Source organism: Acinonyx jubatus, chromosome A3 (genome assembly GCF_027475565.1).
Source record: "Acinonyx jubatus isolate Ajub_Pintada_27869175 chromosome A3, VMU_Ajub_asm_v1.0, whole genome shotgun sequence".
Lineage (NCBI taxonomy): Eukaryota > Metazoa > Chordata > Mammalia > Carnivora > Felidae > Acinonyx > Acinonyx jubatus.
Genome location: NC_069388.1, coordinates 56,731,764 through 56,750,890, shown reverse-complemented (window position 1 = coordinate 56,750,890; position 19,127 = coordinate 56,731,764). Strand labels below are relative to the sequence as shown.

The 19,127-nt window shown below is 40.1% G+C and overlaps 1 protein-coding gene across 8 annotated transcripts in view; it reads left to right on the top strand.

The window, feature by feature from the left end:
- IL1RL2 (interleukin 1 receptor like 2) overlaps positions 1-19,127 on the top strand; it is a 44,265-nt gene that overhangs the window by 6,513 nt on the left and 18,625 nt on the right. For 6 of the 8 annotated variants that reach the window (XM_053200381.1, XM_027069356.2, XM_027069357.2 and 3 more), the window contains 3 exons: positions 6,997-7,156; positions 11,000-11,074; positions 18,262-18,391. In XM_053200381.1, coding sequence (XP_053056356.1) covers positions 6,997-7,156; positions 11,000-11,074; positions 18,262-18,391 — 365 coding nt within the window. The remainder of the gene's footprint in view (positions 1-6,996; positions 7,157-10,999; positions 11,075-18,261; positions 18,392-19,127) is intronic. The other 2 variants (XM_053200382.1, XM_015065161.3) reach the window with 1 other exon arrangement.

Genomic DNA, 19,127 nt, shown 5'->3' with positions numbered 1-19,127 from the left:
GGATTAGTCTCTCATAAGACAGTTGTCAGTTTTATTACTTTTTTCCAAGGATCCAGTTTTGGCCTTGTTGATCCTATTACATGTTTTGTGTTCATTTACTTTGTTTCCATTTTCTGCTCTCACAAGGCAATGAATGGCCTTATCCCTGTGTTTGAAGGCGCATTTGCCAGTGTGCAAGTTTTGTAGGCTACATTCTCATTAACCTTCTAATTGTTAGATTGTAGGCTATGTATAAAGTATTCAATTTCATTGATGATGCCAAGTTCCTTGACAAAATTTTTTATCGGCTTATACTCACCCCCTGCAATATCCTGGACTCCCTAAAACCTTATCTGGGACTTTGTATTATAAGACTTATATATTTTTTTTATCAGCTTAATGGGTGTAAATGTTACTGTATTGTTGTTTTAGTTGCTTTTCCTTAATTATTAGTGTTAGTGAGATTGAACAACTTTTGCATACATTTACTGACCATTTTTGAATGCTCTGAACTGGTGACTCCTACCTTTTGCCCTATTTTTATTTTTTTCATTTTTCTTACCATTTTGTTGCTGACTTACAAGAGACTTTATATATTTATATATATCTGGGTACCAATGTTTGGAATGCGTGAACAATTTCCATCGAGGTTCAGTGTATGTATAGAAAATACATGAAGCTTAAGGGGACAAGCTTGATGGATTATCAGAAAGTGAACATACCCTTTGGTTACCCCTTCCAGTGATCAAGGTCAAGAACTAAAACACCACCGGCACCTCAGAAGGCCCCCTTCTGCCATCTTCCAAAGAACTGTACTTCCCTAATCCCCTGACTTATAATAGCATAGATTAGTGTTGCCAGCTTATGAATTTCACTGAAATTGAATCATATTGTATGTAGTACATATAGGCACAAGCCTGGCTTGCTTGGCGCAATAGTAAACTTGTGAGAATCATCATTTGAAGTTGGGATTGATGTGGTCTTCTTTTAGGGCCATGCTTTTAGCGGTTTAACCAAACCGTGTGGTCATTTCGATCCCAGCTGAGGACTTAAGAGTTTGGCAGGACGTCAGGCCCTGACTCTAGCTTTTGTCTCCTACACCTGTATCCGTCAAAGCACTGTCTTATCAGTCTACTGGCTGTCACCTTCAAGATAATTTGGGGGGTAGGGCGCCCAGGTGGCTCAGCTGGTTGAGGTTGAGTGTCCAACTTCAGCTCAGGTGATGATCTCACGGTCTGTGAGTTCGAGCCCTACGTCGGGCTCTGTGCTGACAGCTCAGAGCCTGGAGCCTGCTTAGGATTCTGTGGCTCCCTCTCTCTCTGCCCCTCCCCCACTCATGCTCTGTTTCTGTCTCAGAAATAAATAAATATTTAAAAAAAAAGAAGTATTTGGGACAGTTAGTTCTAAACACCCAGTTTTCTTTTAATGAGAAGTTCTCTTTACAGACTTTATAGCTACTGCCTGTGCCTTCTCCACTTACAAGGCTAATACCTGGCCCTGAGGAAATGTTCAGTAAGTTTCTACTGAATAGGTGGATGGCTTCTGAGTTCTTTCTATCTCCAATATTTTTTGTTTTTCTTATTAACTATTGGGCCAGTGGAAAAAAATTATGTGACAAGTATTCATTTAATATGTGTTGGGACATATAATAAACAGTTTGCATACTCTTTCTCATTATCCTTTTGTTAGCATTGGCTCTGACTACAGTTTAAAAACTAACAACAATCCTGTTCCAAGGGAGGCCTGGCTGGCTAAGTCAGTAGAACATGCAACTCTTGATCTCAGGGTCATGAGTTCCAGCCCATGTTGGGCATGGAGCCAACTTGGAAAAAAAAATTCCCTAACAGTATTCCTGTTTCACTTAGAGGGTACTGATTGCCAGGCCACCGTCCCCTCAGCCTCAGTTGGCTTGGACTGTGGCATTACCCACTTTCCGAGTTCAACTTTGGCCTTCTCAGGATATGGGGTCACACGTTCTTCTCCGTGGCTTCTTGTAGACTCTTCCTCCAGCATTCTGTCTCCCACCTTGCAGCCTTGCAACAATTACCTCTTGGCACCAGCATTATGCCCCTTTAGAGTCTTATCAGTAGAACTCTTCTCGAAATTTTTTCCTCTTGGCCTGGGCCTATTGTGGTCATAGATTGGAAAGCACTTGACATTTGTAGAGAGGTAGGTTTTTAGAGTCAACTTTGTCACTACCTCAGTGTTAAGAGGATGGGTTGTTTTTTTTTTTTTAAAGCACTTGGCTCGGACTTATCTTCTACTCCCTGAATCAGATTATCCATAGGTGAGGTGCAGGCATCTTTATTTTTAAACTATCTGCTCAGCCTGAGCAGATAGGAGGCTAGGAGTCGAGCAATATGAAGAGGAGGGATTGTTCTGAAACTGTCCCACCAGCGACCTCAGTTATGGCTCTGTTTTTGCTGCTCTCCAGTTCAGACCTTGAGTTACTTTTTGGGCCTCAGTGTTTTCTTCTGTCAAATGAGAACGTTGGAATCAATTCTTCAAGCACTTAGAACCTATTATCTGCCTGGGGCCATACCAGGAAATGCTTTGTGTAGGAGGTGAGCATTGCACTGCGTAAAGAATGAATAGCAATGAAGCTGGTGGGGAAGGGGGGGTGGGGGGCGAAAATGATGACAATTAGAAAAAACCCTAGCAGGTGCAAAGGGATCAGGTAAGAAAGAGAATGGTGTTTGGGGGTATTAGTTAGAGTCTGAGGTCCATGTCCGAGTGGGGTAAGGTGATGCTAGGAAGTAGAAGATCTTGTTTGCTAACCAGCACATAGCCTTTCCCCCACTTAAAGTATGTTAACGGCCAATCACCCTATTAGGAGAATGACATACTCCACTTCTTTACGCGTTAGTAAAGTCCTCGTGGAGGCACTGCAGGGAATAAATTGGAAGGGCTTGCGGATGGTGGCGTGTGGATCATTGACGCTATTTCAGAAATTCAGTGATTAAACGAGGACCATTGAGGAGAGTGTATAAGATAGAACTGACAGAATGAGGGGAAAGGAGAGGAGAGTAAGTGGAGGGAACTCATTCCCAGTGGCCCCTCTTTTCTCCATTAATTGGAGGGAGATGTTAGGTGGAAATTTAGAAAGAACAGTGTAGGTGAGTAGGTGAATGAGGGAGTCGAAGGCAAAGAATTTCTAAGGTGAAGACCATGAATTAGTAGTGATGCCAAGACTCATGTTGATGTGATTTTCTCTCATAATGTTCATCGGGTTGTAGGCATGTAGGAGAGGGACAATGGGACCAACCCAGGGTGGGTTTTGCAGGCTGAATATGCTGCAAGGATAAAGGGCGACAGTGTGGAGGAATTGAAAGGGGGTCAGTAAAGTGACGCCACATGATGGGAAAGGAAATGATACCTGAAGGAAAGTGGTAATTAATACCAAATGAGGATTCAAGAAGACTGCTTCCAGCGAAGACAGAAAAATGGGTGTGATGGATAGAAATTTCAGGTAGAAGACTATAATGAACATGGTGGATAGATGTTCACTGTCCATGGTGAGCCTCTTTAAACACTAGAGAGGCTATAAAGCTAAAAAGAAACAAACGAACAACCAAAGCAACCAAATACAAACCCTACAGTTTTCCAAGGTTTCCTGCAGCTAATGTTCTGGATGTGACTAAGCTTCTTTAGCTGGCTTCCCTGAAGGGCTGAAATGAGAAATTGTCTAGATTGTCCTGCTTTTTCTGCTGGACAGCATGGACATGGGGATTTTTCTGCAGCGGTGTTCCAGGGCCCAGACCTCAGCTTTGTGGGAGCTGAGAAGCAGTGCATAGGCCTTCTGATGATGTATTTGTTGGTGTGACTTTACTAGATGTGGCATGACTTCGCACGCTAGAGTTGTGTTGTGGCAACTCCTGGTGTCTGATTTTCAGGTGGGGTGTTTCAAAGTCTTGACTCCCACCTCACAGTTATGTCAGAGGTAGCAGGGATCCTGTGAGCTAGTTCACCAGCATGGTCTGGTTTAGATCTCACTGCCTGAGTGCTTCTTAAAGATTTGTAAGTGCCTAATACCTGTGTTAAATCCTTTTCCCCCTAAAATAGCTGGGATGCTTTTTGCTTTATGCAACTAAAACCCATCCAAGAGATAAGGCCTCACAGATTTGTTTTGAAGAGTGAATCAAATCATCTATCTGGTAAGCCCTTAGTTCAGTGTAGGTACATAGCAATTATTTAATAAATAAATAATCACATGCTATTATTTGGTTAAAATAAAGGAATGGAAGAGATGGAATAATAAAAAATGATAATCAGAATGGTATATTTGTTTTGAGGAATTTAGAAACATAGTGGTTCTGGATAATGACAAAGCCCAGCTTGTGGCTGGGATAATTGAAGACCAAGAGGAATAGAGATGGTCCTTGAAATTGAAGGGTTATGGAGGAGAAGGTTCAGGTATTAACATATCCATTCTTGGGGCACCTGGGTGGCTCAGTTGGTTAAGCGTCTGACTTTGGCTCAGGTCACGATCTCGCAGTTCGTGGGTTTGAGCCCCGCATTGGACTCTGTGCTGACAGCTCAGAGCCTGGAGCCTGCTTCAGATTCTGTGTTTCCCTCTCTCTTTGCTCCTCCCCCACTTGCATTCTCTCTCTTTCTCTCTCTCTCAAAAATAGACATAAAAAAATTAAAAAAATAAAATATGCATTCTCATGGACAATGAAGTATTCACATTGGAAAAGCGGTAATGTCTCCCTTTTTTTTTTCAATTCCAAACTACTTCTCAATACAATGATTTCTGCTCCACTATTAGGCTGTATGTGTACTTCCTGAGATCATTCTCAAAGGCAAATATGATCATCTCATTCCCTTGCTGGAAAAGCTGCAATGTTCATCCCATTTTCATGGTTTTCTATGATTGGGCTCCTGGGTGCCTGACCGGTTCTTTCTCTGTCACTCTCCTGTAGGTTCTGCATCTTAGCCAGACACTCTGGGCCATTCTATTCCTCCAACCACTGTACATGCTGGGCTCAAAGTGTTCTTCTTGGCGCTTGGGAGACAAAATACATTCAAATGTTGCCTGCTCTCATTACTAATATTTTAAGTTTAGATCTTGTCAGTGAGATGTCACTTACAGATATTTAAGTAACCGTCAAGGCCTTCTGAGAATTTAAACTCTACAACGATGCCCTAGTGGACTGTGGTAGAAGCAGTCCCAGTTACTGTAAAGGGACAGGAGCTATCAAGATTGCTTCTTAAATTATCAAGATTGGATTTCCATATGATTAAGTATTTGTACATCTTAAAAGAAAGGACGAGTCGATCAGAAAGGGACTGGTCAATGACAGAAATGTAGAAAGGGATATACGGATCCACGTATTCTGGGCCTCCAGAGATTGCCCCTATCGAAGCCCTATCCAGGGAAGAAAGTTTTCATAGTCCAAGGACTCAATGCTTTTTGTTTGTCCCTACTCCAAAGAAGGTGGCATCACATTATGGGATCTGATGCCTTCACCCATCTGACCCTTACTAATAATTCCCATTCTGTTTGTTAAGTAACTATCCAATTATAATTGGGTTTCCCATATGGGGAATAAGGTAAAACTTTTAGAAATTCACATGATAAATAAACAAATGCTCGTTCTGGAGTTACTGAGTTTTAGCTTCCAAGGTGGATCCATTCACACTGTTCCCATGAAGAATGGAGTCTGCTCCTGAGCTAGCTACAGCTGATTCCGTGAGAAGAGCGCTCCAAACGCAGGCAATTAAATCTTTATCAGGGTAACCCCTGAAAGTTTGTCCTCTATATTACATGGTTGTGAGCTTTCTGAAGACAGGGACTGCATCTTATTCCTGTATGACATGACCTCTCACAGACTAGCAAAGAGCAGGAACTTGAATGCTTTAATGAATAAATGGGCTCAATAATTCAAGAAGTTACTCTGTTGAGTGGCACTTCCCAAAGAAAGGGGCAAAGTTTTGAGGAAATGTTCAGAAGGGGGTCTGTGAGATGGAAGAAGTGGCAGTTAGCATGAGAATGTGAGCTTCTGACAGACAGATGGAGGCTGAGGCCTGCCCTGTGGGTGGTTGCCGAGGATGACAAGCAAGAAAGGCATTCCTGAGACCAACCAGACCTCAAGCTGGTTTGGTGTGAGGTTGTTCTTGTCGATGCAGCGGCAGCGTGGGCGACATAACAAGTTATGTGACATCTGCCCATAAGCCTAGCCATCATACTTTGACTATTGCTCAGACCACCCAGCAGAATGTTCTTGAAGAGTTATTTTGGACCTCTGTAAAGTCCAACCCCCGACAGGTTGAGAAGGTGTATTTGGGCCTGGAACACAGTGGAAGCAGTCATTAATCACCTGGGCTTGCAGTTTTAGCAAAGGGTCATGGTGCCATGAGATGGTGGTCCACTGGGAGATATGGTCCCCTGTGGGTGGAAGGCATTCCTGCCTGTTCACATCCTCCTACCATACTCCTCTGAGGACCCTACCCAATCCTCCTTCATATAGTCTTCCTTCTAGCCCACTTAGGCCTCTCTCTTCTCAACCTCTGTTAGACTTAATATTTATAGCACTCACTGTAGCTTGCAACATATTCTTTGTCAGATCTTCTGTAGATATTTATCCATCTTTCTATCTATCTACAGATATAGATGGATATGGATGGATAGATAGTAGATAGATAGATAGATAGATAATCATCTTCAGTTAGATTATACATTACCCATAGTCTAGGGATCACATGTTTCTTGCATCTCCCCACAGTTCATAGGAGGTGCTAACTAGGAATGTAACTGATGCACCAAAATACTCTTTGAATTAAAATGTATATGTATAAGGGCTCCCAGGTGGCTTAGTCATTTGAGCATCCGTATCTTGGTTTTGCTTCAGGTTGTGATCCCAGGGTCATGGGAATCGAGCCCCACATCAGGTTCTGCACTGAGCGCAGAGCCTGCTTGGGATTCTCTCTGTCCCTCTCCCCTCCTTGGACTCATTCTCTCTCTCAAATTAAATAAGTAAATAAGTAAATAAAATATATATGTATATATATTTTTAGGACTGTAAAGAGATTAAAGGAGGACGGTTTACTCGTTGGAGAATTAAGCTCTCAGTGAGCAACGTTTCAGCAGAAGACGGAGGGGACTACGCGTGTCAAGCCCAACTGACACACACAGGGAAGCGGTACACTATTTTAAACAGCATCACTGTGAATATCAGTAAATATGCTCATATCCATTGCCTTGGCTTCCTCTTGGCTCTGCGTGAGATGGCTAGCTTTGGGAAGCAGTGATTCTCAATCTTGATTTTCTTGAGGGTTAGCAGACTCTCAAAGTTGCCATTGTTAGAATCAGAGGGGAGAAAGAGGGGGTGGTCAAAGGGCAGGAGGAGTTCAGTTTCTCATCTGGGAAAACAGAATGCTCAACACACTTGGTGTGAAAATGAAATGAGAGCACGTATGTAAAGCAGGTACTGGGGTACCTGGCAAAGTATAGGTATTCAGGACGTGGTAGATATTATCGTTACTCTTATTTCCCTCAGCCATCACTACTGTGACTACTTTGCTGGGCCACTCCAGCTTTGGCCTCCCCTGCCCATGCATGCAGAGTTCAAGGTCTCTGGACTTGATGCTCATGGGGTATCAGTTCTCAACCCAGAGCAGCCAGTTGGCTTGAACATATGACCTGGAGACCTGAAAGCAGAATATTTGGGGTTGAAGAAACCCTAAAGATAATTCAGCTTAAGCCGTTTATTTTATAGAGACCCGGGAGGAGTAACTTATGAAACTTACAGAGCTGGTTGGTGACAGAAACGGGTCTAGGAGTAAGGCTTTCAGTGGCCAGATGAGCATTCCTTCTTTTCAACACCTTCATCAAGGAGTTCTTGCTATTGCCTTTTGCTCTCTTGTCAGGAGATAGTTGTTTTCTATGTTTATTCATCTAAATGGGAAGAACTGAAGACTGAATATTTCTTTGATTTGGACCATTATATCTGTCACTAATTTCTATCAGACTTCAAAACGCTGGGTGGTACCTAGCAATTTCCTAATGGTGTGGTTCTCTTAGGCACGTATTTAGCATGGATGGCTTCCTGCTTCCCACCTAGAACCCTTTAATTAAGAAAAATAATTGTATTACATTTGATGATTTTTATGCTTTTGGGTTTTACGTCACCTGTTATCTCTCCAAAGGTAGGTGAAAGTTGTCTTGCTCAATCCCCCACACCTAGCCCAGTGCCTGGCCTAGACTAGGCACAGACCTATTTATTAACAGCATGATTGGCAACTGTCATGCTTTAGTTTTACATGGTTAGCCAAGGGATTCTTTGAAACACAACATTTCAAAGGTGAAATGAAGACTACCTCAAGAGGTCATTGAGCTCAATAGTCTATATTTCGTGCCATTGCAACAAACACTTAATTATGATCTATTATATCTCCCAAATTGTTAGAACCTGATCATTAACAAATTAAAAAAAAAACATAAACCCATTGTTTCTTCTGTTGAGAAGCTCTCAACCTGGTGGCAGTGGAGATGGAGATGTAAATGAATCATTTTAACATTACGTGATAAGGATAGAGTTATAGATAGTGTCTGAGGAACAGTAAAAGAATCAGAAGTAGCCATGAGAGTGGCAAATAAGTCGCCTTGGAAGGCTTCCAAGAGGAAATGTCTTCTCAGCTGAATTTTGAAGGATGAGTTAGATTTATAGATGTAAAGAGTGAGACAGGGCAGAGAGAATGGTCTAAGACAAAACGTAAAAGTGTCCACCAGTATAGTTTGTGTTGGATCTAAAACTAATTTTGTTGGAGCATACATAAGCATGTAGTAAGGAGCGGAGATTGCTGAGGCCATGGAGTGAAACAGGGTCAAGGTTAAGGGGGCCAGTTACACGCAGGCTTTCCCATGGAGCCACTGCAGAGCCTTTGGATGCAGAGGGATGAGGCTGCATTTGTGATGGACAAGACCAGTCTTGAGATGGTTGAGCAAGAGTTGAAGAGGGTCTTGGAGCCTGCAGACCACTTTGGCAGCTGCTGCAATACCCAGAAGAGGGCTGATAATCAGAACCTGAGTGCAATAGGCAGGAGATTCTTCTTCAGGCGGTAATTTAGTGGCTCTTTACTAAGTGCCTAACAAGGCCAGGTCCTGTGCTTAGTAGAGAGAGCATGATAAGGAGGAAAACAACCATGACTGCTGCTCTGATGGAACTTTGAAGTCTGAGCAGGGAGGGGAGGCAGAGCTATATCAGATAAGTTGCTAGTGAGATGTGTAATTACCAAGGAGATTCAATGCAATGAGAGAATGGAAAATGTGAGATCAAATAGACAAGGACCTGTTGAGAAGTCTGTGGGTCAGGGAAAGCTTGTTGATAATAGTGACACTGATAGTCAGGAAGCATAAACTGAATGATGGAGTGGGTGAGATTTTTCCAGACTGAGGGAGCAGCCAAAATAAAGGCCTTGTAACAAAACAGACCATGGTATGTCTGAATAATGGGAAATAGGCAGGTTGGCTGGAGCAATGCTGAGGGAGGGAGGTCACGCTAGGTAATGAGGTTGGGCCAAGAATTGGTGGGAACATGCAATCCAAAGCAGAGAGTGTGGAGTTCATTCCAAGAACAATGGTAAGCAGCCAGACGGGTGGAGAGCAGGAGAGTCGCATGATGTGACTTACATTTCTGAAAGCTGAGTGTGGCTGCTGTGCACAGAATGATCCCTACAGGGGTAGAAGTGGCATGTAGGAGAAGGGTACAGAAATGCAGGTGAGATATCAGGTAGGTACAGGCAACATGGTGGCATTGAAGATGGAGAGATGTGGCTGGGTTCAAGGAATTTTAGGAGGTAAAACCCACAGGTGTTAGTGTTGGATTGAATATGGGGTAAGGGATATGGCAAGGTCAAGGGAGTTAGGCCTTTTGGCATATGCAATGGGCTGGTTGGTGATATTATTCAATGAAATAATATAACTCTGAAGGAAAACTGGATTTAGGAAAGAGATCATGAGCTTGGTCATGGGTAAGTTGAGTACTTGGAGGTGCCCACGTGGAGATGTCAAGTAGGCCAAGGCCATAGTCTAGAGAAAAGTCTGGAGATGCAAATTTCAAAGTCCTTGGCCTTTAGATGGTAATAGAAGGGTGGATATGAATAAGAGTACCTAGGAAAGAGTAGAGAGTGGAAAATAGAGGGTTTAGCTGTGAAGAAGGAGGCACACATGAAGAAATGTTAGGAGGTGAAATTAGTTTGACTTGGAGGTTGGTAATTTGAAGAAGAGAAGGGCTGTTGCCTAGAATGACTTCTAGATTTTAGCTGTGTGCGATCCAGAGCAAGGTGGTATATTAACTGGCTGGTGATGATTTCTGTCTGGAACACACTGAATTTGGATGCTTTGTATGTAGAATGTGCAAATATTATTGTCATTATAAAGGACATATGTTTTTGCATTTTCCTAGCTTCCCTCTTATAGCTTCTCTGTGTCCCACCCCAAATCTAGAGGAGGCATGTGGGGCTAGGCAGGTGATTGCTAAATGTTGGTGAACAAATTGGGAAGAGAAGAAGTGGAGAAAATTGAAGGGCTGACAAGTCAACACAAGGGAAGACAGTGATACAGTGGAAGTATAATGGAAGAGGATGGGATATAAAGAATGTGGAAAAGCAGGGAGAGAGGATCGAGCAGTGAGACATTAGGATCATTATCTCTCTGTAGGACCCAGGCCAGAGCTTTGCTTAGAGCCACTGCTTACAAACTGCATCTGGATTATTAGGTAATGAGATTTTAGTACACAATCTCATCAGTTTACATTTATACCAAATACAGAATGGTGAAGGGAGCTCTCGTGGTAGCCCAGTGCTTAGGGCTCTTCCTTAGCAATTCAGTTATTTCTGGTTTCAAAATAGGTATTTATGGGGTGGCATTTCATCATGCCATGAGCTTTGTGTTTTCCTTGACTGGTATTAACTGAAGATCTGCTTAGTACTGTGTTTTCTTTACACTAGCATTGGATAAGTCGTTGGGAAGGTATCATACATGATTCTAATGCAATTTCATGTGGGTTTGATTTCTTAGCAGAAACACATGGATATGCAGGAAGAATTCCTAAAATCATTTATCCAAAAAACAATTCAATTGAAGTACAACCTGGTGAGTAAAATTTTTGAAGCCATTGAAATCACTAAGGGGAGATTAATATACATGTTTAATATAAAACCAATTAAATTTCATTGACTGTCCTCAAATTTGACAAGGCATTTGTTAAAAATTCATGTCAAAAAATGTTGGAAGAAGTTAGCAGGAAAACAATTGAATAGAAGAAGTAAAGAGCGAGAAAAAGAAGAAATAGAGATCTTTTCTAGTAAATATTAAAGTATGTTTAATTATAAAGCTATAATAAATAGACACTGATATTTGTATGCAAACAAAGATTAGATAACATAACAGAAAACAATAAGCATATGTTGGAATACACAGAAATTTAGTAAAGGAGATATGTAGAGAAAGAGATATAGTGTATGTGCAATATGAGTAAAACTTGTTAAATGTGAAGAATATGTAGTTCATTCTTTATCTCATATCAGACACTAAAATACATTTTTGATGAATTAAAGAACTACATATAAAAATAAATCCTCAAAAGTACCATTGAAAATAAAGATAGGGGTGCCTGAGTGGCTCAGTCAGTTAACCGTCCAACTTTGGCTCAGGTCATGATCTCGTGGTCCGTGAGTTCGAGCCCTGTGTCAGGCTCTGTGCTGACAGCTCAGAGCCTGGAGCCTGTTTCAGATTCTGTGTCTCCCTCTCTTTCTGACCCTGCCCCGTTCATGCTCTGTCTCTCTCTGTCTCAAAAATAAGTAAACATTAAAAAAAAAAAAAGAACATAAAGATAAATCAGGGCACCTGGGTGGCTCAGTTGGTTGAGTGTCTAACTCTTGGTTTCAGCTCAGGTTATGGTTCCAGGGTCATGAGATCGAGCCCCAAATCAGGCTCCGTGCTGAGCATAGAGCCTGCTCTGGATTCTCTTTACCCCTCTCCTGCTCACAAGCACTTACTGTCTCTCAAATAAAATAATAATGATAATAACAAAAGATAAACTTATGTCCAACCTCAGAAGGATGTACTTTCTACACATAGAACCAGTGGAAGAAATCACAGAAGATTAAAAATTAGACTATCATAAAAAATTTAAGTGTATGTATATGTAAAAAATGGTAAAATCAAAATGTGAAAGACAAACTAAGAATGTTTTGAACAGAGATATTAAAAAACAGCTAATATAATTTCTCTAGAAAATTCCAAGAAATCAAAGAATATGAATAATCCAAATGGGGCAAATGAATAATTCACAGAAGAATAAAAGACTAAGAAAATATGAAAATATATTCACCTGCAATAAAAAAATATACACAAAAACAATGATATCTATCCATGAAATTGGTAAGGATTAAAACATATATAATACCAAATATTAGCAAAGATACTATGGGGGGTGTTCTAATACATGACCAGCCATGAATATGAGCAATCGTTTAAAAATGTTTGGGTTTAAAACTCTCTAAAGGTTTCCCATCTCAGACTAAAATTCAAAATGCTTGCATTCCCAGCGGGGCCCTCCGTGGTCGACTTCCCCTTGTTAGCACCTCACATGTGCTTGGACCTCATTTATTACAGCTCTCCATTCAGTCCTTCTGTTTTGATCACACTGGCATACCTACTGTTCCTTGAACAGTCAAGCACACTTCTACCTCAGGGACTTTGCACTTGCTGTTTCCTCTACCTGAAACGCTCTTCCACACACAGCCCCATGTTCTGTTTCTTCACTTCCATCGGGTCTCCACTGAATGTCATCTCACCTGACCACCATGTTGAAATAGCATACCTCACTCACCATCATGCTCTAGCCCTTGAGCTTTCTGTATGTTTTCATAAAGTACTTATCAGTACCTCACATATTTTGAACCTGTCTTGTTATCTCTAATTCTATTTGAATCCATGCTTCTTAGGAGAAAGCTTTGCATCTGGTTTGGTCCCTCCAATATCATCAGTGCTCAGAACAATTGCTAGAACACAGAAGGTGCTTATGGCGTCTGGGTGGCTCCATCGATTAGGCATCTGACTCCTGATTTCAGCTCAGGTCATCATCTCACAGTTTGTGAGATCGAGCCCTGTGTTGGGGTCTGTGCTGACAGTGTGGAGCCTGCCTGGGATTCTCTCCCTCTCTGCCTCCCTCCTACTTGTTCTCTCTCTGTCTCTTCCTTGAAATAAATAAATAAACAAACATTTTTTAAAAAAGATGATGCTCAAGAAATAGTTGCTAAATAGATAAATAAGTCAATGGACTGGTATAAACTCTGCAGAGGGAAATTCTAATATGTATTCAGACCCTTCACAAATATGTATAACTTTTGACTCAGTAAATTCTAGATGGTAGACCACATACAGCAGACACAGATCCCCAGGGTCCCAGATACACACACACACACACACACACACACACACACACGTATGTATATATGTATCTATATGTATGTATATATATGTGTGTGTGTATATCTTAAAAATTAGACTATCATAAAAAATTTAAGTGTATGTATATGTGAAAAATGGTAAAATCAAAATGTGAATGACAAACTAAGAGAGAATGTTTGGAACAGAGGTATTAAAAAACAGGTAATATAATTTCTATGGAAAATACCAACAAATCAAGGAATGTGAATAATCCAAATGGGGCAAATGAATAATCCACAGAAGAAAAAAAAAGACTAAGAAAATATGAAAATATGCTCATCTGCAATAAAAAAACATACACCAAAACAATGATATATATATAAATTGTGCTTACTATGTGCAAGGAAGGAAAAGACATGACTGAAATTTTCAAAAGACAATTGAAAACTTTTAAAAAGAGTAGCATATCAGATTTGAAAAGAACAAACGAAACATCAGGACTGACAAAGACAATACCAAAACAAAAAATTCAATACAGAGTTTAATAGCCTATGAGACATTTGAAAAAAAGAACTACTGAACTAAAATATAAGTCAGGAGAAAATGTCCAGGATTAAGCACAGAGAGACAAAAGAATAAGAAATACAGAGGTTAGAGGAAGAGGATCTGCAGAGCTAACCTGTATGTAACTACAGTCCTAGAAGAAAGAGAAAAGAGAAAGATGAGAGCAGAGGCAATATTATTTAAATGATAATCTGAGAATGTTCCAAACTGATAGACACATCAATTAAAAGACCCTGGAAGCTAAGGAGACTCAGCAGGATAAATGAAACCAAACCTGCACCTTAAAATGCCACAGTGCAACTGCAGAAAACCAAAAACAAAGGAAAAGTATCTTAAAAGTTAGGGAAAAAAGAAAAAAAAAAAAAAAAGACACGCTCTGTGTGCAGCAGTAAAACCGCTGTTTGAAACTTCAATGGAAATAACAGAGGTTGTATGCTGAAAAAAATGCTGCTAATTTTATAATCAGTGAACATACGGCAAACTAAAAATGACAAACTTTGCCAAGCACAGTCTTAAAAGGAACTACTGCAATGCTCTTTAAGCAGAAGGAAATGTTTCCAGATTGTGAATCAGCTATGTAGGAGGGAATGAAAGAGCGATGTTGATGTAAATATGTGAGCAGATCTAAATGAACCTTGACTGCATAAGGCAGTAAGAATGACGATTGTTCATGGAATTTAAAATATACATGACGTTAGAATTCCCCACAGCATTTGCCTGTATGCTAGGAGAAGGTCAAATGTAATTACATTCTAAGACTTTACATTCTCTTAGAAGAGAGTGGAGATATCAGTAATATCAGACTTTGATAAGTTTGAGGATCTATGTTTTAATATTTAGGGCAACCCTAAGATAATACTAATTTTTAAAATATAGGGTTATATGGAGTAATAATAATCAAGAGCAAGGTAAGAAGCGATCCAAAAGAAGGAATCAAAAGAAAGCAAGGAGGAAAAGACAGATATAGGACAGATGCTACAAATAAAATATCTGTATAAGTTAGTCGATTTAAACACACATGTATCACCAATTATATGATGGACTAAATGCTCCAAATTAAGATTGTCACGCTGGGTTTGAACAAGAAATTAAAACTCTGGACTGTCTACAAGGTGCTGAAAAAGACTGGAAAATGATATATGATATAAACACTAACCAAAGTGATGTTGGTAGAATTATACTAATATCAAAGTAGATACAAAGGCAGAATGCATTATTAGAGATAAACAGGGATACTTCATAATGATTGAAAGTTCATTTTTGAACCTATTAGATACATAATAACATGGCCTTAAAGGTGTTTGTGTGTGTGTGTGTGTGTCTACATACAGAAAGAGAGAAAGTTCAGGATTACAGGGAGAAATTGACCAATTTACAGTAATAATGGAATAATAATGGGATAATACCAGCCATGGTTTTCACAATAGCTGATAGAACAGGCAAACAGAACACCCTATCATGACAAACGAAATGTGTCCAACGAATGGCCTGATGTTTATATTACAGAGCCCTGTGCCCAGCTACTACAGATTACACATTCTTTCTAAGCACAATGAAATGTTTGATAAAATAGACCGTATATTGGGCTATAACAACAGATTGAAATCATTGCAACTACATATTGTCAGAAGTTAGAAATAAGTAATAAAAAGACAATTATAATAACCGTATTAAATCAAATAAACAATCAAATAAAAACAACTCCTCTCAATAGCTCATGGATAATAATAGAAATGAGAAAATTATTTGACAGTGAATACTAGTAAAAAAATTACAGTGAGGTTGATGAGATACAAAAATTTGATCAGAGCACGCTTGTTAACCTGAGTTAGGAGAAGAAGATGGTTGCAATATCTATGAGCAGCACGCTCACCCCCGAAGACAGAAAAGGAGAAACAAAATAAATCCAACAGAAATGGAAGAGATCGGGGCACCTGGGTGGTTCAGTCGGTTAAGCGTCCAACTTTGACTCAGGTCATGATCTCGCAGTTTGTGAGTTTGAGCCCCGCATCAGGCTCTGGGCTGACCGCTCAGAGCCTGGAACCTGTTTCGGATTCTGTGTCTCCCTCCCTCTCTGCTCCTCCCTCACTCATGCTGTCTCTCTCTCCCAAAAATAAATAAACATTTTTAAAAAATTTAAAAAAAAGAAATGGAAGAGATGAGGTGAAAAGTAATAGCAAAAATAGTGAAATAGTAAATGAACATGCAGTTGAGTGATTAACAAAGAAAAAGTTGATTTTTTTTGAAAGTGGGATGTGATTGGTAGCCCCCTGGATGATTAAGAAATGAGGGAAGGGACAATCTGAAGGAAAAAGAGGCCATCACCATAGATCATATACACACACAAAAGATCACAAAAGGATATTCTGAACAACTTAGTGCCAATTTGAAAATCTAAAAAGAAATGGGCATTTTATGTAAAAATCAGCACAGAGGATCTGGCACAAGATTTCAGAATAGGAATAAGACTATAAATTTAAAAATCTTGCTACAAACAAAATTCTGTATCTAGTTGGCTTTTCCCGTGAGCTCTACAAAGCAGTTAGTAAAGAAATTTAGCAAATTTAAACAAAATGTTTCACAGAGCAGAAAAAGAGGAAACAGTCATCAACTCATTATATTAGGTCAGGAAACTCTTAACCCTCAAACGCAAAACGAACGTTGTTACAAAGCAAACTTCAGGCCAATCTCATTCATCAACACAGAGGAAACACTCTAAGCACATTTTTAGCAAATTTATTTTAACAGCATACATAAAGAACGTTACCTTGTGGCCTAAGTTGGGTTTACATGAAACAATGCCAAGCTGCTTCCTATTAGATAATTCATTCTTTTATTTTGCATCAACAAACCAAAGGAGAAAAAATAATATATATATTCACCTCATAGACACCAAAAACCATGAACACCTAAACTAGAATTTTTTTTTAAATTTGTTTAATATTTATTTATTTTTGAGACAGAGAGAGACAGAGCATGAATGGGGGAGGGTCAGAGAGACAGGGAGACACAGAATCCAAAGCAGGCTCCAGGCTCTGAGCTGTCAGCACAGAGCTCGGCGCGGGGCTCGAACTCACCGACCGTGAAATCATGACCTGAGCTGAAGTCGGACGCTTAACCGACTGAACCACCCAGGTGCCCCAGAATTTTTTTTTTTAAACTTCCTTTAAAACTGCGAATGTAAGGGAACATCCTTAATCTGATTTTTTAAAATCTATCTTTAGAAACCTGTAGAAGAAATAACACACTCAAGACTGAACTCTTAAACCCGTTTCCTTGGTTTTGAGGGAGAGCCAAAATCTCAATAGAGTTTCATTTTTTGCTGAATCTGTTTATAATGTTGGTAGGGAAATGTAAAGACTGACTAATAGTTAAGACACTCTTGTCCCAAGCAGGCTCCACTCCCAGCACAGAGCCAGATGTGGGGCTCAATCCCATGACCTTGGGATCATGACCTGAGCTGAAATCAAGAGTCGGATGCTCAACCGACTGAGCCACCCGGGCACCCCCCATACTATTTTCTTGATGGGGTGAAGGTGGTATGGATATGCGCTTTACATGTATATTCTATACTTTTTACTATACATGTGTTATAGTTGAGAATTTTTTTTTTAAAAAACCTTAATTCCAGCTGGAATAAAGAAACATGAAGTAGACTATTTAGAAATAGAGTAACTTTTTATGTCGTGTAAATAGATGGAATTTATTAGGCTCATGGAACCAAACAAAAGAAAAATATAAAATAAATACACATAAAAATAAAATAAAAATATAAAATTGTTAAATATAATTTGTGAACGTGTGTGGAGTCAGGATAGGGGTCACGATTGGTAAAGTATTTGGAAGATTTGGAACTAGAAAACCAGAGTTCATGTCTCATTTCTTTCTCTAATGTGTGACCTTGGGGGCAGGTCACTAATCTATCTGAACCTCAGTGTTCTCATCTGTAATATGGACCTTATAGCACCTCCTCTTTTTTTATTGGTATAGTTTTGAGGACATGAAGACCTAAGGAGACAATGTGTGTGAAATACTTTGTAAACTTTAAAGTTCTTTGCTAAGTTTCCTAAGACTAGAACTAGTATTTGTGTCCCTAATACTGTGGAAGACAGTGGCCAGATATTCGGCTGTTTAGACACCCTGGAAGGCCACTTGTCCCCTATTATCTCTGTCCAAGGAGAGAATAAAGTAGATTAACGTTGACCTCCAAGGGGTATTTTTGGTAATCAAAACATATTCCAGGCTCAGAAGCAAGAGGTTTTGTTTAGCTGATCATTTTTTATAGACTTTTCATGTAATATTTATGAATTTGTTTTTTACAGGCACTACCCTTACTGTAGACTGCAATATAACAGACACAAGGGATAATACAAATCTCCGATCCTGGAGAGTCAATGACACCTTGGTGGATGATTACTACAATGAATCCAAACGAATCAGAGAAGGATTTGAGTAGGTGTTGTGTTTTTCTGACTTCCCTAAAAGTTGGCAAGAATTTCTTCATTTAAATTATTTTGGGGGCGCCTGGGTGGCTCAGTTGGTTGAGCGCTGACTTTGGCTCACATCATGATCTCGCAGTCCGTAGGTTCGAGCCCCATGTGAGGTTCTGTGCTGACGGCTCAGAGCCTGGAGCCTGCTCCAGATTCTTTGTCTCCCTCCTCTCTCTGCCCCTCCCCCACTCATGCTCGCTCTCTCGCTCTCTCTCTCTCTCTCTCTCAAAAATAAAATAAACGTGAAGTGTTTTGATGCTAGTACTGCTTTTTTTAGATGCTTCTCACTGATCCCTCATTACTCCTTTTGGCTTTGTCTCTCAAAGATCTTGCCAGTGCTATGCACGGCCAAACCTTCTTGAATCAGGGGGGTGTGAGGTGTTCATGTTATCAATCCTGCTTACACCCTAGTCAGACACATGAGGCAAAGCATCAAGTATGCCCTTCATGCAACAAGATCAATTTCTCCCAACTTAAAACCAGCCTCATTCCTGTTTAGTTATATCATGAGCTATAGACCTTCTAGGCTTCAGTAGCAAAAGAGGCAGCAACACGGGGACTCTTAGGGGAGATAGGACTTAATCATTAGCTAATTGAGTGGTATAAACCCAATTTGTGATTGTTTAAATTGGGTGGTATAAATCAAGACTACTGAAGGCAGAGGGCAGGAGAAATTGTGTTGAACCCTGCAGGGTTGA